This window comes from Thunnus thynnus, chromosome 6, assembly GCF_963924715.1.
Source record: "Thunnus thynnus chromosome 6, fThuThy2.1, whole genome shotgun sequence".
NCBI lineage: Eukaryota > Metazoa > Chordata > Actinopteri > Scombriformes > Scombridae > Thunnus > Thunnus thynnus.
In genome coordinates this window covers 6,398,067-6,420,135 of record NC_089522.1, presented here as the reverse complement: position 1 = coordinate 6,420,135, position 22,069 = coordinate 6,398,067, and the positions used below count along the sequence as shown (strand labels likewise).

Here is a 22,069-nt window from a genome sequence, read left to right as displayed (position 1 = left end):
CTATAAGAACATCCAGCCAATTTGTCCCTAGATGTCCAAAACATGCTCACAATTCAGGTTTTTCTCAAGACCACCACTGCACACCCTTCATCACAGGTCCGCTGCAAGTACAAGTGGACTTGAGAACATGTCATCTGATGACATCACCTTGGGCTCTACATAATTGTGATGGGCATTTTTGACTACTTTCTTATGTTTCATGGACCAAATAGAGAAAATAATTGGCAGATTAATTGACAGTGAACCTTTAGAATGAGCTCATATGGTTCTTTTCTATATAAGTGTTTATACAATATCAGAGTTTCTTTAATGCTACCAAAGTAATGGTTAGAGCAACTTTTATTTTATAGTATGGGTCAAGCTCCAAATATTATAGATCCTACATTTTCTATAATGCAACTCAATGGCGTCTTTCATTAGGCCCTCTCTGAGTCCAAACCCCACACCCCTACTATGTAACACATGCTTTCTGTTAAAAATGCTGATGACATCATCACGACAACTGTTTTCACAAGCTGAATAATACTCCTCTTCACAAGTAAACTCAACTGCGTGTGTTAAATCAGTGGACTGTTGGCAATTTGTCTTCCTTCCACACTTTGTTGAGGAAACTGCAGATACCCCATCATAAATATCAAATATGTGTCATATTTGTCAGGGTTTGATTTGAGATGTTAAGTCAACCGTAACTCAGGTCATGTTTCAAACAGCCATTCGCTGCGTCCACTTTCTGCCACGTACTGAGATGAGTGCTTGAAGAACAGAACAGTTTATTTTTTATTCATGTAGTATCTAATCCAACATATTGATTAAAAAAATTGTATTGGCTAAAGTTCAATGACTGAATCATTACTTGGATGGTTACGCAGTGTTTTGTGTAAATCTGTGTAAAAAAAGCTTTTTACTGTGTCCCCAACATAAGGTGACCTGCTGTAGTCTTTTATTAGTGCTTTTATAAGCTCTATGTTGCTTGTCCCTGTTGGCCTACTGGACCTCTGACCATGCTATTATTATTACTAGCTATAGCTCATACTCTGGACACTGTACATAGCATTATTACATACACACACACACACACACACACACACACACACACACACACACACACACACACACACACCTTTGTTCTATTTCCAGGGGGTTAGACAAGGACAGAGTCCCTTGTGTTGTCCTTGCCGAAGACCTCTGCTGAACACAGGCGCAGGCTAGCCCCTGGCATCATACACAGACACACACACGCACACACGCACACACACATGTAGACCCCTGCCAAACTCTTGCTGGGTGAATGATGGGGTGATGAAGGAAAGAGTGGGGCAAGTGAGATGAAGGGAAAAGAGAGGGGGAAAAAAAAGAGAAGGGGAGATAGGGAGGAGAGACACAGGGAAAGGGCTAAGGGGTCAACAGCGCTCTTGTCACCACTAATGAGCTTCAACCCAGAGAGCGAGAGAGAGAGAGAGCGAGAGAGAGAGAGAGGAGCCCTAATAATTGCCTGTTAACCATGTAAGCATAAGAGCTGCAGTGACCATACTGTGGTTTGAGAAGTTTCAGAGGATGTAGCACTGGGAAGAAGCACAAGTTACCAACATTACCACGGTTACAGGGCGCTAACCCATCTCCCCAACACACACACACACACACACACACACACAAATATATATCCACTGTAAAACTATTATTTTAGCATCTTTGTGAGCATGTGTTTGAGCCGCCTTTTATCTTCGTTTGCAGTCACAACTACTTTACTTGCCAACTGTTCTGTGCATAGTCTTCGTCGTGCATTGCTGCATTTTATTGTGCGTTACCTGTTGATCAGTAGAATTACTGAAAACCACAAACAAGACAGAAACTCCACAGGGTACCTTTAACTCTATTGTTATTTGCACATAAAACAGCACATAAGTGAATCTGCTGTTTAGGTCGGTTCATCCTTCACTAAAAGAAAAACTGCTTTGAAAGAAATGGACTATGCAAAAGTGCAAACTAGCATTCATATCATGTTTAAATAGCAGCGGAGGAGAGGTCTGAGCAGGGTCTGGTATCTGAGTCGATCAGTGTATGCTCAAGAGGATACAAACGGCCTTGATATCAGCAGGAGAAATAGATGTTATAGATGTTTCCTCTTTTAGGTGAAACAGAGAATGTGAACTGTGGGGTGCAGAGGAAATGAAAGTGTTCTTTGGTGACAATAGGAAGGAGCTGAAAGGAAATATTATATAACTTTAGCCTTATAACATTAGCCTCAATTTTATTCAGATGGGTTTCGGCTTTTCAAAAATGTTTTTTATCCACGAAGGGTTCAGGCAGTGTATCCACAGGTCCATATTAGACTGACGAAGACCTAAAAAATTTACTATGTAATCAAAAAGTCAGTAAAACCTTAGTAAACACTGAAGCATCACGTCATTACAACGTGTGCATGTTTGCCACTGTCTCTCGCTCTGTTTTCACTTCACTGCGTACTAGTTTATTGGGAATGAAAGCGACTACATCTGTCTAATAAACTCAAACTGTCACTAGGTGTTTTTTTTTAAATCTTCGTTCATTTGCAGAGATGTAAGACAACACTGAAAAACCGCATTCCAAAGAGAGTGAGTGAGTTCAAGACAGTGATTCAGGTAAACAGAAAGGGAGAGAGAGTGTGTGTGTGTGTGAGTGTGAGAGAGAGAGAGATGTTGTCGACATGCTCTCCAGAGAGCCAAACGTCTCAAGCATGATCCAACGCTGGCGTAAACACATCGCTGCAGTCCCGTGGAGAACGGGCGAGTGTGCGCGTATGTTAAACATAGCTCGTGCCTTGTTCCCATGTGAGAAAGATAATGTATAAGTGTGAGTTGCACTACTGAGACGCACTGGCTGATGCAATGAACAACAAGGCTTGCAGAGTGGAAAAATGCATTTAATTATGTGAGGGTTAGTGTGTGTGTGTGTGTGTGTGTTTCTCTTCTAATAAAAGGAGAAAGGAGATGAGATCGGACTGCCAAACTTGGGAAGAAGAAGTCAACAACACACACACAGAAACACATACGCATCCACACACATGCACACGCGCACACACTCCTGTGGCCTGCATCCAGGTATTTGTTGTGACTTGGCGTTGGAAGCGGAGAACAGCACTGGTTGGCCTTTAGTTCCCCCCAGTGAGCCAATATCTGCTCTCTAATTGGTTGTTAATGAGTGAATGTGTGTGTGTGCATGTTTGTCAGTGCATATGAAAGAGAGAGAGAAAGACATTGTGTGTGTGTGTGTGTGTGTGTGTGTGTGTGACAGGGTGTGTGTGTGTGGGGGGTTGCAGCAGGGGGATCTTAAACATCTGTCTAACAGACTGGGCCACTTGAAGCTTTGACCTGCTTAAAACATACACACACACACACAAACACACACAAATGTATACACACACTCCTTGTTGTTTAACGTGTATGTGTGTTTGTGCATTTGTGTGTCTCCGCGGCAAAGTGTGTGTGCGTACTGGAAGAAAGTGCACAGCCTCTGCAAGACGTCCAAACACACACAGAGGACTTTGTGCAGACTTTGTGCAGACATCTGGCAGTGCAGTCTGCTCTAATGGCAACAGAACTACGGGCATCTGCATCTCACACCCACACACATGCGCATGCTGTCACAAACACACACACACACACACACACACACACACACACACACACACACACACACACACACACACACTTCCCGCCTTCTATTACTGGAGTTTAATAACTATTGTTACTGGATAAGCACAATATGCTAAAGACAGGATTTGTCACAAATCACTTTTGTGTAAATATCCTGACAGTAAAGGCAGCATGGATGATGTTACAGCCAATCATATGACCAAACAGGACATTTTTGTTTGTTTTTCTCTCTTAAAGATAACTTGTGAAGTTTTTGGCCACGGGTGGCGCCGTGGAGCAATGATTTTATGAGCAGGTCACCATGTTTGTGCTTCAGTAGCATGCACACATTAACACGAGCATGCTGGTAACACAAAAACACAAATTTACTCATCAACAGTTGGCGGCAGTAATAAGCTAAGAAACGTAGCAATGTGCTAGTTAAAGCAGGGAAGATAACAACTAGCATATATAAAAAAAAGTATGTAGACGTTGGTGTTTCACAATATTCAAACCAGCTTTGGAAAAAACTTCAATAGGAAAGGAAATGCATCATTCCCCAAAAGGATCAAATTCCCCAAAACTAGTGTTCACCTTTGATGTTTAGTATATCACTATTGGTAACAGCAATGTTGGAAGCAATATCTTTTCACGAGAGACAAATATTGCAACACAATTTACCAGTCTACAAAAAGAAAAAAAAAAAAGTTTGCTCTTCAAAACGCATCCAGATCCACTCCAAGATCTGTGTCAGCCGTTCCCTTCACACTGAGTCTCAGTGCAAGTGCCATCACTGATTTTATTTTAATGAGCAAATGGCCTATTACTTCATCTTTTGGTTTTTTTAATACTTTAGATGATAGGAAACTGTCTGCTCCAGACTTTTGCATACAGAACAAGGCATTTTTGGCCTGATTCTTTTTTTCTTTTTGGAAAGTGTTTTTTTTTTTTTTTTTTTTACTTTTCCGGGAGTTCACGAGGGGCGGGAAGGCACTTCGACATTTCAGCATCTGTTGTTTTGGCTTGGGTGAAATGAGAAGTATTAAATTGGAGATGGAGGGTGAGCCTGGCAGCGAGGAGATCTGCTCTGGTGGAACGAAAAGCTGCAGGCGAAAGAGGCTGATAGAGAGAGAGAGAGAGAGATAGACTTCAGCCCCATAGGTCAGAGTCAAAGGAATATCTGGGATGCCAAGAGATCAACATTTATTTTGCAGCTAGATTTATTCCACACAGTTTCCTTGTTTTATTGGCGTAGTCATCCTCTACCCATACTTGTATCTTGTTTTCTATCATTCTCTGATTCCTTCACTTTTCTCCGTTCCTTCCCCCCCTCCCACCCCCAATGATTGAAAACAGATGTGCCAATGTGTGGAGCCAAAACATAATTCAGGCAAAAAAACAACACACAAAACGTGACTGACCTACAACCCTAAAGTGTGAACATGTGTGCATGTGAAAATATCTAGAAATCACAATTCCGGTGGATGATTTCGTGCATATTTTTATGTATGACATCCAAAAGTATTTGACTGTGTGCACATGGCCTTCTTTATTCCTTCAAAAAGTCTATTTTCTCACTGTTTACAACATTCTTTTTTGCATTTTCTTATCTTTCTTTCCTTCCCTCAACTCCCTTCTGCACGATATAAGCAAGTAAAAAAAGAAAAAAAACTTATAAGAGATCAAATATGAAATTATCTTTCCAGACCTGGCAAAAATCATTTGATTTCCTACTCGTATAACTCTTCTCTCCAAAGCTTTTTTTCCTTCTTTAATCCTCCAACACAGGGATCCATGCATGCAGGAAGCCTCGTTGGCTCTAATATTTGTCACACTCAATATACTTTAAAACACCTTGAAACACTCTTTGGGGATAATTGGTTTAATTGCAGAGTTTAAACGAGGAGGATGAATCAAGAATGCAAACCTATTGCTTAAAATGCCACAATAGGGAATTCAAAAACATGGTGGAACACATTTTCACTCTGTTTACCCCTGCCGGTCTCTACGTTTGTCAAGACTGAATCCCACTGGGAAACTTTTCTAGGTCATAATTTCATGAAGGTGTGCAGATAAATAAAACGTATAAAGTCATGGAATCCCACGGAGACGGAGAGAGAGAGATCTGTGGGAAGAGAGGGCTTGGCTCCAACACTCCGGTGTCAGTTGGCCATATAGGTTAACGTGCCACAGTGGGACAGCAGCTCGCTTCACCCCAGATAGCTTCGACCATCAACTGAGCTAATTCCACATGGTAAGCTCTAGTCTGGCGTGTCGCTTTCCTGGCACGGTAGATGTTTGTTGACAGCAGTGAGGCACGTTGTGAGCTTTCTGCCTGCCGTAAATGTGTATTTTTGTCTTTCTGTTTGCAGTGTTTGTAGTGTAATTCAATGTGGGATTGTGAGGTTAACATCTAACCTTATCTAAAGTGAGGATTCCACACACAGCATTCTAAATCTTTGAATGTCAATTTATGTTTGTGAGTACTTATCTGCTGAAAAAGTCAATTTTTATAGACTTGCTGTAGGAGAAGTTACAATTCAGAAAAAATAATTCATAGAACAAAGTGAAATCATGCAACAATGTTTTAAAAGATAAGGAATATCCAGAAGCATGTCTTTTCAAAATGAACAGGAGAGTCTATTCAACAAGAGGAGAAATGTCATTCATTCAAATATACAAGAAATTCACTCCATAAACACTGGCACATCCTTTGTTCTGATGCTGCTTTGAACAGGGTCTTTGAATATCCACCATTGTTTATTTGCGAAAGAGGCACTAAAAGAGTGTTTAGTAAAAGCAGATGTAGACAGAATCTGTCCTTTACTAAAGCACGCATGTTGGTCCTGCACAATGTGCAAAAAAACCATAGTGTGTACTGATCATTTCACGGATGATCGCACTGAAACGGAATACAAATGAAGTCATTGATAACATGTAAAATTAATAATGTGAAAATGAACATCAAAGTTGCATTAGTACAGGGATAACCCAAGACATTTCATGGGTTTTGGACATAAAATCAAATATTTAAAGTGCATTTGTGTTGAAAAAACAGAAATGAGTCACCAAGGTTGAGGTTGAAAAATCTCTATTGAAAAGACAGTGCTTCTGGATACACTGCTTTAAACCTTTACACCCTTATGGCCTGAATGAAGAATATACGGTGGTCTTTCTGTAATTTTTGCCTTTGGACGCCTGTAGTCCACAGTGTACGCTTAGATCCTAAAGAATCTCTTTTACAAGGATATTGTAAATGTAGATGTTGTACAAGTCCTCCCCTTCTTTATATGCTGATGACACTGGTTTATCTGTTTGACTATGTGGTGTCTATTATATTGAATGCATATTAACATTTGATGTGTGAAAGAACGTCATGGATAAGTAAGTCTAGTGATTTCTTGTCATAGAGTGCAAACCTCCTCTGTCATCACTGCTCAGGGATATTATATATAGCTACAGTCAGAAGTTAAATAAAAAATGAAAATAAATGACAGTTTTGCCAGCTGGTACATCAAAACATTGATGCCTGTTATCTCAGCTGCATTCAAGACATGTGATTCCAAACTCATATGTGTTATTCACACTATAATTTCAGATTTTTTTTATTTATGTCTGCTTATATCTTTCTAACCCCTATCTGGTTTAGGGAGCATTCTTTACATGTGTACCTTATAATTTTTTGTCTTTATTCAACAATTGAAAGTGCAGAAAAACATGAAAGGTCCGAGGCCAGAATCAGACTGATATGTGGTATTCCTCGATGGATGGATAGATTGATAAATAGATACTGTGACACTTGTGGTTGGGGACACAAATCTGCTACTTTTGGCCTACATTTTTTATCAAATGTTTGCCAAAATGCTCTTTCTATGTAACACAAGCCAGATGATGCTCTTAAAAATCATGCTGTCCATCTGAGCGCTGCTGACTATAATCTGTGTAATCTGAACTAAAGCCTTCCCTGACAGCTCTAATCCAATTATTACAGACCACTATAGAGATTCACCCATATATGGGAGCCTGTAAGATATTGTCCTGTTATATGGTGAAAGTGGTAAGCACAGACTGAAGGAGTGTGTGTTCATACACACAGGTGCAGAGCTACAGCTGTACACATTCACACATGACAGTACACACACACACACACACACTCCATGTTTTTTTTTGTAGGCTGGCTCATGAAATTGATATATATTCTCTTGTAAACATGTCACTTTTCCTCCGCTTCAAACAAATGTTTAAAGGGACAATAATAATGGCAATGTACATTATGTACATTTTTTTTTACAAGTATGCCTGTGTGTTAGGAGTCACACATGCACACACACATGCGTCTGCATGGCTGAGATTTACTAATCACACACAGACGCACATACGCACATGTGGGACTTTTGGTAAATAATCACACAAGCATATGTGTCTTAAGTGACCCTTTCTACCCCCCATAGTGTGTGTGTGTGTGTGTATGTGTGTGTGTGTGTGTGTGTGTGTGTGTGTGTGTGTGTGTGCGTCTCCAGATCCACACTCAAAAATATGAAACCAAGAAATGTTTTTAAGCTTTATCTCATCTCACAGAGCCTGCTGAGCAGCTAGCAGGGAAACCCAAACACAGCTGTGATAGACTGCTATAGACACACACACACACAGACATAAGTGTGTGTATGTGTGTTTCAACTGCTCCCATCACCCATGTCACACACGCACACACTTACACAAATGTGCACCCCCACATTCACACGTACACACATATGAATAATGAAAAAAACAAATATGCATTAATGAACCAACGTGTTTGTACAAACACCGATGCATACATTCATGTCTGTCAAAAACCCACAAACACACACACACACACACGTACAGACAGAGCATAAATGCCCATCAATAAATAATTACACTCTTCATTAGATGCTGCAGGTCAGCAGTTTGTGAGTGTGCTGCAGAGATTTGTGTTCTGAGCGGCCAGCACAGGTTTGTGTAAAGAGAGGAAGTTGTTGGCTTCTTGACCCAGTTAACCAGCTGTAGGAGAAATGAATTAGACTTTCTAAAGGCACCTTTAGACTGTGCAACACCAATGATCATGTAACTTCATTGCATGTCGCACTGTATGAGATGGCTCTAATAAAATCTTGTTCTCAACCTGTATCAACTTGAGGCTGTCAGATTGTGTGATGAATCGCAGCTCTACGATGTAAATAGGACAGAGTATCGTCTGCGTAAGCTCTACTCTTAGGCTTTGAAAATGGAGCGAAGCCACAAACTTTTTTTTCACCTGCCTGCATAATTTTTGGTTTTTGTGTGATATGAACATGTCATATGAGCGGCCATTGTATTCTGCATCATTTCATGTCATATTCAGATTGATTGGTTTGCAGCAGCGGTCGCATTGTGAAAATTTGGTCCAAAATTTCTGACACAGAGTTTTTAGTCGTCAAAGCTCAAAATCGGTTGTCAGGGAACATCTAGAACCACCATGTTGGACTGAAGACAGGTGATTTCACTCACAATTGTCAACTTTTATCTCAAATGGATGGAGAGACAGAGTAAAGAGTCCCAGCAACCCTCAGTGCTTACTGAGGGCATTTTTGTCATGTTTAATCTCCTCTCATACTGTTTTGAGGTTATTTTGGGTTCTTTCACTAACTCTAAACAGATTGTATGGTAAACTTTGTCTAATATCATATAATATGTTGTTATTAAACAGCTTTTGCTCTTCTACCCTGAAATGAAATCCATATACGCAGAGTTGCACACTGCAAAGCTTGAAGTTTAGTGAATTATTGCACCACTTAACTACGTCAAATTTCAGCCTTTCTACTCGACAGATAAGAGGTGTTCATTTCAAAATGTGACACTCTCACACTGAGGTTCTTAAACTCCGGTATCACTGCTGATATTTCTGCTCTGTGTCAACTCAAAAATCTCTCTCAGACTACTAGTGAGTTTCCGAGGAAAAAGGTCACTTCAGGTCCAACTCATGCAGCTTTAAGGCTAAGCAGCCACAAGCTCCAAAATACTCCAAATCCATAACAAGCTGACACTCTCATGAGCCTATAGCAGCCATTAATCCATTTTGTCATGTGCTGTTAACAATGAACACCACTGTGCAGTAAATTTAGTTCACAGGCACCATTCATACTGTAGCTGGATCTGAGAAATTCCCCTATTGAGAATTTACTATAAATTAGGAAGATCTCACAGCATGGTGGCCATCACGTGACTCAGCCTGAGGCGGAAAATATCACAAGACAAAATCATATGGGGAAGTGTTACAGCTCAAGTCATTAAAATGCCTGGAGGTATGTAACATTTTGCTGTGTCATGCATCAAAATGTCTCAAGAGGCAGGAGAGAAAACTGAACCTCATCATAAAGTGTTTCCCCCAATGGGCTGTATTCTAGACAGCAATTCACCCCAGCGCTGCATGTATTTATCACTGCACTGCCAAAAAAATCCATCTTTACAAGTCACTCAGTCTTCCACTGACTCATAAAAACAAGAGTTCCTTAAAAGAAGGGAGAAACTCTACCTGTGGCCAAAGAAAACACCATCTGTTTCCAGAGGTGTTTCACATGTTCCTCTATGAACAGTGTCGATATGACACAATTTGGCTCCCAGGCTGAGTGACTTAAGTTTCCCAGGCTCCGTTTATGTAGTTACATATTGTGAGAGCCTCAAAAGGAGCTTATTCTGGGGGCCCTTTATATACAGCATCATATTTCTGCATCCATATATCCTCTAAGAACATCAGCAATTACATTCATAAATTCAATTCAATTATATTCATTCATATTATTTGAGATAGAGAGATTAATTGCTTACAATTATACTTAAAGATTCTGGATCTGAAACACTCATCTGATCATCATTCTTGATTTCACTTTCACCACTCTCATTAATCCGTTTTGCAGAAGCAGCAGGCAGTTGTTTTCTCACTGTACGCTAGCTGCCCAGCACACAGACAAAGTTAGCGGCTAGCTGGTGAACAAGCATTTAGCATTTAGCCACTAAAGAGCAAAATATTTCCCTCAGGGGTTGGTAAGGAGCAAACAGAGCTAAAAAGAGAGTGAATATAGGACTTGCTTTCAGTAGAAACATGACTCTAGATGAATGCTAATGTTGCTTCATGTCTGCAAGATGAGTATATAGGCAACTGTCTGCTAACACTTCCACGCCATGAAAAGTCATGCTGCGTTGCCAACACTGATTTAAACTGCTGAGTGTATTATCAGGTTTCTAAAAAGTTAACTTAACATAATTTTAAGCTTTGTGATTCAACTTTTCTTAACTTAAATGCTCCTTGGAAGCATTGGCATTTTTTTTTTTTTCAGAGAGCCTTTCTCAGATATTTGCTGATCTTTTGTGCTGATGATTCAACCAGGGCAGATTCACGCTCATCCAGGCCAACTGGAAGTGCTCCAAAACCAAGTCATAAAACATCGTCCTTCCTGATAAGACTTTTACTTCCGATAGCCTAAATGCCTGAAATAGATTCTCCCACTTTGCTGCTCTATAAACACCCATAGTTCTGCAAAAAAGTCAGTATTGCAGATAATATGGGAATATGCCATAATCCCTTATACATGCCTCTAGTAGCTGTAGTAGGAGCTTATTTAAAGTCAGTGTAAACAAGACGTGGTGTTTACATGCATCATCCAAGCAGCAACCTCCGGGGCTGAAAATTGAAGCCAATGCAGAAGTGCCAAAAACTGCAGTTCCTCAAATGGCCACTTGAGGCTCCAATAGCGAGTCAATCCCCATTGACCCCCATGTTAAAATGCCCAACTTTAAAGCAGAAATAAACATGTTTACAGCCTGGTACAAAAAACAGTTTTGGTCTCTATAGCTAATTTCCCCATTCATGACAACTGTACAGGGGGTGAATTTTTTTATAACTCACCCGTTTAAATTTTATTAAGCCGAGTGATAGGTCACTAGCCGCTAGTTGGCTTGTTACAGCGATCAGACCTCAGCTCTTTGCCCATTTTGGATTCGCCAGGGATTAGGCGCCCACTTTGAGCTTCAAAACAGCTCTTCAGAAACCAGTTGGTGACGTCACGTTGGCTACGTCCGTATTTTTTTACAGTCTATGGCATCACCCCATGAACATAACTTTGCTACAATGAATATCAAGAGAATATTAGCATGCATGATGTAAACGCAGCTACTGAGGCCTTGATATTCCCCACCCAGCAGGGCCCAAGGCGTGATGCAATGTGGGTGATCCATCCTCTGAGGCTAAAGCTATCAGTAATGAGACTGAGGATACAATAGAGAGATAGAGAGAGGATGAAGCAATGAACAGACACAAATAAACACACACACACACACACACACACACACGTCATCAGCCGCCTGGAAGACAGAATACAAAATGCCACAGAAATAGACTATAATCCTGGCCAGCAGTGATCAGCACTGATAAATATGAATAAACACTATTATGCTCTGAGAAAAATAGAGACAGAGTAAGCGAGAGAGAGAAAGAGAAGAGAGAGAGGGAGGGAGAGAGAGAGAGAGAGAGAGAGAAGGCAACAGCAATAGTAGAGTCTTCTTGGTCTCTGTTATTGCAGGCAGTTTTCCCTCTCACGTCCACCTTCTGTTTTTGCAGACAATGCGGACTCACGTGCACACTCACGCACGCTCTTCTTATTATCAGCCTATTTCCCTCTGTTTGTTTTCAGCATTGTTTTGTTCCTCTTCTTTTAAGGCCAGGATAAGAGGTGGGCACACACACACACACACACACACATACACAAATGAGCACTCAGAGAAGTATACATAGCGGGAGAGATGCAGCAAGAGGGAGATAAAGTGAGTCCTAAACACACACACGTATACACACACACACAGAGGATAGTATCTCTCTCTCTGTGTCTGAATCAGTCTCATTAGTCATGCTGAGGCTGTAGCGTTGCTGGGTCGGCCTGCTTACAGAGCTGTGGAGCTGGACGGTAGCCCACAGCCGGCGAAGGTCACCCACCACTCAGTTTAATTCCCACAAGACCAACGCTGGCCTCTCCCCGATAATGAGGGAACATAAAGATGCACAGGGAGATCCCTGCGGTTTGAACCACACCCATCATGGTGTGGAATTGGGGAGTGGGAGGGGGAAAGAAAATGTACTTGAGACAACTCACAAGTAATATGACTGTAAGATCTATGTCAGAGTTTTGGAAAGAGAAAAGAAAAGAGTGAGTGCAGTCTCCTGAATCTATCACAACAGGGGAAAGATTGGTGTATTATGTTAATTAATAATGATGTTTTCTCCTTGTCATATTATGTTAAACCTTACTGGGTTTGAATGTTTGGAGCTTAGCTTGACATCATGCATTGTGTGTCAAATCTACACACTAATGAGCAACAGATCTTTCAGAGAAATTGCTGATTGAGACCTGTGAGTTCAAGACACTGCAAGTGAACACCGATATATTTAAAACTTACTAAAAAAGATTCTTTGAAGAGAAAGCACCATCACAAGTGTATCAACTTGGCACAGTGCATAGAAAACATATTCACCCACCTCGGGAGTTTATTTAATGTGGCTGTTTTGACTATGATCCACAGAAAAAGACTCTTTAATATTGCAGTGAAACAAGATGGCTACAAAGTGATCTAAATTGATTACAAATATTTCTATAAAATATTCATTCTGGTGTGCAACCTTACTGTCTGTTTGTCTTTGGTTGAGTGCAGTCAGCTTTAGAGGGGATCACATTTACATTTGGACACATTAACAGTAAAGAGTATAAACTAAACCTGTTAACCTTCCTTACAGCAGCTCCGACAGTTATGAAAAAAACGATCGTGAGGAGTATGAGGGGAGATGTTTGCTGTCGGTTTTAATTACTTGATTAGATGACGTGTAAAAATATGCTATTGGGCTGTGAAGACGTAAATGTAAATGAGTTTTTGAAGTTGGCTGTGAATGCAGATAAATTCACCTGGATTAACCCGGCTGTTCTTGCTTGGTTTTCAGTCTATTTACAAGCCCTGTATTGGCCTATTTTTCTTTACATTTAAGCAAATATCCACTATTAAAGGTTTGTTTGTACTATAACTATGGCTGTACGGACAAAATCACCTGGATTCATTACTTATACTGAAGAAAATCATGACTTAAAGTCTCTTTTTTATGACTTCTAAGCAGATTTATAGATATTTATATACAATGGAAATCTGAAATACACTACTATTACTTCCCTTTGATTGAGTTATATCTCTAAGAAGAAGGCGTATGATTTTTGAAACAAACTGTCAGTCAGGTTTTAACAGCTACTTTCATGCTGGGTATTAAGTAACACATACAGAGCACAAATAACACTTTTTTGCTTTTAGTCAAACCTTCACTCATCTGTCTGTCCATCTCTCTTCTTGCAGTATCTTATTTCTCCCCTCTTTCACCTCAATCACAGTTTTTCTATCCATTTCCCCTCATACAATATGTTCACTGTGCTGCACCGGCCATGTAGCGCTGGTGTTTTGTATGTTTCACTTGAGTTACAGTCTACAGTCACAGCATAGAGAATTCAAATCATAAAGTCCCGCCTTTTAGTAGCTGATACAAGTGGTCAATGACAATGATAATAGTTTATAATTAAGGTAAAACAATTTTTAAATTTTATCTAGAGCTTCATATGGGGTCGTTTTTAGAAAATGATTTTCTAAAGTGTTGCTCATTGTGATGATGTTTGATAGCTTCCAGGTAGAGAGGAGTGTCAGAGTGTTGACTGACTGACCCGACCTTGTCTCTTGAAATGAGCCCGTATGAAAGTTTCCACCTGACGCCAGCGCGCAGGCAACGAGCTGTCACCGTTCTCGTCAGGAAACACTGAACACGCCTGTACGAGGACATGATAAATTCATCACGGTGGCGTCCCGGAGCGAGCGCCGCTGACACGACCTTGATCGATCGCAGGCAGAACGACAGATGGCCATAAAGGACAATCATGTAACTGTATGCTCATTAGCATAATTGCATGCATATACAGTACACTTTAGACTACAAGGCCACATGGCGCTCACACAGCACCGGCGGGCATGTGACAAAGATGTAATGCTGTTATTGTCTTGCGTGAGCCGTGACACTTTTGGAAAGGAAATTAGATTGGTAAATATAGCAAGAACATGCTTAATGAGCTTCGGTTATTTAAAATCAGTTTTCTCATTGTCTAGCTAAACATAGACAGTAAACTTTCTTATGTTCAGCACATGAAAACACATTGTGCGGTGGGATATGAGTGGGAGGGCCTGGACCAAAGGTTGTTGAAACATATGGGTGCTGATACCACCAAAAAAACATGTGATCTATCCATTAATAGAACAGTCACAGGTCTGATCTCTACAGCTGCCATATGGCACAAAAATCAACCTGCTAGCTCATTTTAACCCCCCCCCTTTTTTTTTTTTTTTTTTTTTTGGTGTTTAGTACACTGCATGAAATAAGCAAATCGACAAAGATGGTCCATTATCTACCACCATTAAACTAATAAATAGTAAAACTAGTAAAATTCAATAAATCTGAGAGGATTGTCTCAGAGGCTTAAATGAAACAAAAAAGTTAATCTTTTTTGTCAGACATCTGTTGATCTTATTGTTTTTTCATCTATTAAATATACTGTCCATTGCTCCTCCATCTCCTTCCTCCCTACATCTCCTTCTCTCTTCCTGTCTGTTCAGGTGTTTGGCATATTTTCAGCATTTCTCTGCCCTTCCAGTACCTTTCCAGTACTCTCACACTTCCTTCCTTCTCTCATCCTATCTTTCTGCCCCATCTCAACAATAATTCCGCAATCCTTCTCTCCTCTGCCCCGATATCCCTCCCTCCCAACTTCCTTTCATTCCCCGTCACTCTGCTGCCCTCTTTCATTGCATCGTCTGTTCCCTCCACATTGTATTTTCAGATCACATCCAGGCGCTGGCTTTACACACTAAGTCACTCTATAGCTCATCACTCAGTGGAAAGTCAAGGAGAGGGCACAGAGAGATGGTGAAAGAGCAAGGGACTGAGAGAGAGAGAAGGACAAGAGTGAAGAGGCTAGAGTGGAAGAAGAGGAACAAGATTGTAAAAAAAATGAGGGGGGTTAAAGGTTAAAATACTAAAGATGGAGAAGAGGTCAAGATGAATTCGGAGGTAGGTAATAGACAGAAGCAGAGGGGAAAAAAAGGAAGATAAAAGAAGAAGCAGAGGGAGAATGGGGTTAGGGAAATGAAAGAACTCTTTATGCAAATGCTAGGGATAGAGTGAAAGACATGGATAAAGAAAGAGGGGATGGAATAGCAGAGACAGAAAGAGGAGATGGAGACAGAGAGGTGGAGAGAAGTCCAGAGATTTATGGCAGGTTGTTATGGAGCACCGACTGAATAACAGAAGGTGAGACCAGGTGAATTATTCATGAGGATACAGAGCTGTGTGTGTGTGTGTGTGTGTGTGACATGTGGGTGATGGGAGCAGGTGAGACACACATACACACACTTATGTCTTTCAGGCACCCGTAGGGCAGCTCGTCTATTAGGAAAAGGAAAGACAAGCCAACCCCAATTTGTGGACAGTCTGAATTATTCCCACTTAATAGACAGGAGCTCAGAGAGACAGCTGTCCTCCCTGTCATGTCCTGTCCTGCAGTATTTGACAATCAGAAGTAAGTAGTAGTTCTTTCACTTTGTTATTCAATGCCGGCTCAAAACATTGAAAAGGGGGCAAAAAAAAGTTGGCGAATGAAGGATTTCTAAGCCTTGAGAAAACATCGGCTACTATATTGCAGGTACACTACAGAAATGAACCCTTCAGTTAATTACTATCCAGTCATGCATGTTTTCAACATACCCTGATAATAAATATAGCCGCTCTCTTAAGGAGATCATGGTAAATGTACTTAATTTGCTGCCCACATACTCTCTTAGTGCTATAATGCTGGATTGGAAAAGCCACTGAAACAGCATTTATAACACGGGGCACTAAATGTGCAATCACACCTACAGTTTGTTTGCTTTGGTCCAAACCAGAATGGAAAATATTACTTTGTTGCATTTTTAAGTTTGTTGAAATTCATATTTTCCACTTATAGGACAACTAGGGACACTCAAATGGATGCACAAACAGCTTTGAATTGCACAAAAAGTTTTGGTGACCTGCCATGGTAGAGATATTGGCATTGTGTGTGGGGTGGTGGACAGAGTACGGGGGCGAAATGTACTCAAGTTCTGGAAATTTTAGCTAAACATTAGGCCAGTGTTGGTCTTTGCTCCAACCCTTGTCTTTTCAGGGGGTTTCCAAAAGTCTGGCATCCATTCTGTCCTTACTAAAAAGAAATTGCTCAGCAGTTCTCAGCAGATATTTGCATCTACAGGCATCACAGGGTAATTACTTGGAGCCACCTGACAGCAAATGTCTCACCTGGACAAACAAACCGAATTAATCGAGAACGTGTTTCAGAGCTGGACATGACCTTACACAACATGCTTAGTTTGAACACACCCTAAAACCATGACCACTAAAATGCTTTTGGCAAGGTTCAAAGTAGGGATAGGCTGTCCAACGTCTATTCAGCTGAAGTAGAAACTAATGCAAAAACACAAACCCACTAATAGACCCATTATTCCAGGAACTAGAAACTGTACAAAAAACTGGCCTTTTGTGTGCTTTCAACTGTAAATGAACACGTGCGAACCATACGTTTGTACACAATTAGGATTATTTTATCATTTTAATTGGTTACTCTTGATAATAAAATCATAATCACAAAACAAAGAGTCACGAACACTCACCGAGTTGATGCAGGCCAACTCCTTGTTAAGCAGCCATGGCAGGGAGAGTTTCCCCTCTCCTCTGTAGCACGACTGAATCCTCTCTTTAATCTTCTCCTTTATCCGTCTCATTGTGAACAGACACAAAGCCGACTCCTTGGGCGGCTTGGCTCTGTTCTTCTGTCCCTGGGCAAATACAGTAAACAGAACCTCCTCATGCTCTGGAATACCAAGCGAACGCGCCAAACGGGTCCCTGGTCGGGCCAAATAAGCATCCTGAACCAAGCGATACTCCACTCCGTCCTTGGTGCAGCCGATGGGGAACTCAACGTAGGAGTAGAACTTAGGATCGTCGACGCATAGACGGACGATTTTGGAGGTGAAGAACTGTTCGCTGCTCGCATCTGGCGAGGTAAGCTGGGTGTCGAGCTGTAAGGTGAGGTAATACACAAACTGCTCGCTGTTGAAGCCGTAGATATAGTAGATGTCAAATGCTGGAAACTTGGACAGTGTGTCTGAGGGAATCTTGAGCTGCGAGGAGACAAACTCGTCCTGGTAGACGAAGCTGAACATGTCTGCGTTCTCCTCGTTGGACATTAACTTGCGGCTTGACAGTGTCGGGAAGTACTCTGATTTCCCATCGATAGGAGTGCCGACAAAAAGTTTCCCGCCGCCACCAAAAAGATCCGGGGAGATCACGACACCTGACATGGTGCCTGCTTCGGCGACACTGGATAGATAATGCTCTTTACGATGGTGGGGCTCGCCGAGCTTAAACAAATCATCCAGACGCAGGAACTGGCATATTCCCTGGGAAGTGCTCCCACAGGCAATTAAGCGGTTGTGGGAAGCGTCAAGTAGCAGGAGTTTATTGACATTGGAGGTCTGCACCAACTCATGGGGGCAGGACTGGACACCGGGCGGAGGGTAACAGCGAGGGTTGTCCGTGACAGGGCCAGTAACGTGGCTTCGTAGCTTGGTGAGGTTGCTGGACAGCTTGTAGATCCAGTTGACGGCGCCCAGGTAGACCTCGCCAGTTTTGTTGTGGACCACCAAATGTGTGAGACCTCCTTCCGGTGGGGAGAAGGAGAGGAGGGAGGAGGAGGAGGAGGAGGAAGGAGAGGTGGAGGTGGAGGGGATGGACAGGGAGAGGAGCAGAAGGAGGAGGACGGGGAGGATGAGAAGAGGCGGGTTGAGGTGGGAGGACATGGCGGTGAGGGGAGGGGAGGTGCGAGCGTGTGGGTGTTGGCGTGTATTTTTGAGCGTGTAATCCTCTGCAGGGTCAGTCAGAGCCTTACAGGACTGCAAGGTATGATGATACAAAAGAAGAGTTTCCAAGTAATCGACTTCCTCTTCCTTCTTTTCCTCTTTTCTCCGTTGTTGTTTTTATAACCTCATCCCCTGTTCTTCAGCCTCATCTGCCACCAGCCCTGAGAAATAGACACAAAGAAAAATCTTAGCAAACAGAGATGTCAATATATTCATGGAATCATGTGTTGCACTTCCAGTGATCTGACAAAAAGGATTAATTTGTTTGTATCGAAATGACAAAGACACTAAATATTCGCCCACAGCCTCGGATTCAGAGGTCTCGATGCTGGAGTCCAAAAAAACAAATGAGGGCACTATCAGCTTTGTTTTATTGACTTCTCGAATCTTGGCTCACACCACTGTATGGAGTGCATCTTTTAAAAGAAGACAGGGCCAAACATTGCTCCTCTGTGTATTGATTGTCTGGAGGTATTAAAGGATCCAGCAGACAAAGTGCACATACACACACAAAATACATCCTCATCTCGAATACGCACAAATATGCAACCTATGACAGAAGAGTGTATTTAAGTAGGAAAACATATGTACAGATGTACTTCTAAACAGCATACGCATTCAACACTCATAAAAAAAAGGAGACCAACACACATAACACACATACAAAAACACACACAGGGTGAGCCACTGATGTGCAGCATCGTGATAGCAGGTAAACATCCATAAATTACAAGCAGGGCTGCAGGGAGAATCCTAGAGTATATTTACTACAGAGCAACAGAGCAGAGAAATACAGGCACCCTGCTTCTAAAAAGAAAAGGGGAGAGAGAAGGAGAGAACTGGTCCAACCTGATAAAACGGGAGAGACAGTGAGAGGGAGAGAGAAGTGAAAGCTATTTGGCTCTGTACCAGTTCAATATAAAGGCAGTGGAGATGGTGAGAAAGATTGCTATAAGTGAAAACTGAAAAAAAAACTGTGAAGAAAAAAGAAAGGGAGATGAACCATCCATCTATTTTCCATTCCATCCGTCCATCCATTTTCTATATCGGCTTGTCCGGTTCAGGGTCACTGGAGGCCAGAGTTTATCCCAGAATGTACTGGGGGGGCAGTTAAAGTCTTGAGCTTTTTAGTGCAAAAGTAACATGGCTGCTTCACATGCTCAATCATCACCATCACCACTGCTGCCATTATTATCATCATTCTGTGATGAAGCTGATTGATGTTTGCCTCTGCAGTTCAAAGCAGAGTTGGACCCCCTCTAAATGAAACCCAAAATTCACACTATTTGTAGATGTTAGGAAACCGTTACGCTGTCCTCTAACCAGCAGAGACTGATCACTCTGTGAAACTCTTCATCACCACCAACCACATCTCTAACTGACAAGCCCCAACGAATGAAATTATCCAAGCAACCGTCTCCATTTCCGTTCATTTTCCCTGAAAGCAAGCGATGTGCACTTCAATATCTCTGGAAGGGGATGGGACAGAAGATGAAATTCAGTTAACTAGTGGTGTCTGCCATGTGAGAGCAAATCCATTTGGCTAAACATGGTGATCTTGATTGCAAAGTGCTGGGAACACGAGATTGCCTGGGAAATGCAAAAGCTGAGAACTAGCAAAATGTTTTCTTTAATCAGTTTGTGGATTAATGTCATGGTTATGAAAAAGCCATTTTGTTTTGACAAAATGTATCCAGCTCCACTGGTTGACAACCAGTTTAGGGTTGTTTTTTCTTCTCCGTTTAGCTTCATGACTTTGGTGTAGCTCAAATAAAGTTGTATTAGTAGAGCTGAATACATATCTTGAAATGTACAAAGTGATGGATTAAAATTAAATTTCATTCCCAATACCTCTGATAGCCAATGTTCTATATACAGTCAGTCTGGAAAAAACGTGTTTCAATGAATTTGTAATTCCATATTTAAAACAGTAGGTTCTGTATATTATTTTATATTGGATTCAATGCAAATTTCATTGTCTGTAATACCTCACATTAAATTCCACCATCTTTCCCTCCATCTTAAATTAATATAATTACTCTCCACAAATGTATTCTACAGTGCAACAAAGTGTGTACAGAATAGGATTTATGCAGGATTCTGTAAACTTTACCTGTTAATTTAATACCTGTTTCTGAATCAATTCTAATTTCCTCTAAATTACTTTGCTGTTCAAATGAATATAAATCAAAGGTTCGGAAGAAACTTCTGAGCTGCATATACTTGAAAAAAATCCTCATTAGACAAACCAAATTTGTTCTGTAGATCATTCCAAGAAATACATTTGTTACAATTCATTAATTTGTCTCTATAACTATATCCCTCTATGTAGACCAGCTTAATGGTGAATTTTGAAGAGCTATCCAAAGATTGTACCATGAAGAAGTATTTTTTGGAACTCATAAAAGCTCACTCAAAATACTCTTCATTCTTCTCCATGTTGCTGCTCGGTTTCTTGCCATAAAATTGACAGAACTGATGTTTTTATCCCTTGAAAATATCAATGAAAAAAGGTTTTGAGATAGACTTGTGCATTTTCAACATGAATCCATTGCTCTTCTATTGTTTGTTTTTGGCTATATGGCGTAGGTAAAATGCTTGAGTATCAAGATAATATATATATATATCACCAGTTTATCAGTATATATATATATATATATATACTGATAAACTGGTGATGGTTAACCAACCGGACATCATGTTGATCGACAAACAACAGAAGAAGGCAGTGGTAATAGACGTAGCAATCCCAAGCAACAGCAACATCAGGAAGAAGGAACACGAGAAGATCGAAAAATACCAAGAGCTGAAAGAGGAGCTAGAAAAGATGTGGGGAGTAAAGGCAACAGTGGTGCCAGTGGTGATCGGAGCACTGGGGGCTGTGACCCACAAACTGGTAGAGTGGCTCCAGCAGATTCCAGGTACAACATCTGAGGTCTCTGTCCAGAAGAGCGCAGTCCTAGGAACAGCTAAGATACTGCGCAGAACCCTCAAACTCCCAGGCCTCTGGTAGAGGACCAGAGCTTGAGGGAGAACCCCCCCCCCCAACCCTCCCCACACCATGGTAGAATCAACCTACCAACTTTGGAAGATATAAAAGCTCCTTTTAATCCTATAATTTTTCTTTTCCCATATTTTTCCCCGTCATTTTTATGTAGATGACAGTGTGAAGTCCGTGAGACAAATAGAATGGGGCAATGGAAATTACATTAATGCACATAGTGGCTGAACAAAGTGGAAGCAAACCAGGAAGAGAAAAATGTTCTTGGTGAATGCACCTGGTTTGAAACTTTGATCGGAAAGAATGAGCACCATCTTGGGATGGGGTATCCAGTTGCCACAATACATCCATGGGCTCAATCATGAGAAGAAGACATTTAATTTACTGATGTCATCTTCCAGGATCATTTTGAACTGTTTTAAACCAACCACACATTCAA

General features: G+C 41.2%; 1 protein-coding gene across 6 annotated transcripts in view; it reads right to left on the bottom strand.

Annotated features, from left to right (window-relative positions):
• LOC137184084 (plexin-A1-like) overlaps positions 1 to 22,069 on the bottom strand; it is a 264,898-nt gene that overhangs the window by 207,006 nt on the left and 35,823 nt on the right. For all 6 annotated transcript variants that reach the window (XM_067591429.1, XM_067591425.1, XM_067591428.1 and 3 more), the window contains one exon: positions 17,382 to 18,790. In XM_067591429.1, coding sequence (XP_067447530.1) covers positions 17,382 to 18,569 — 1,188 coding nt within the window. In that variant the 5' untranslated portion in view covers positions 18,570 to 18,790. The remainder of the gene's footprint in view (positions 1 to 17,381; positions 18,791 to 22,069) is intronic.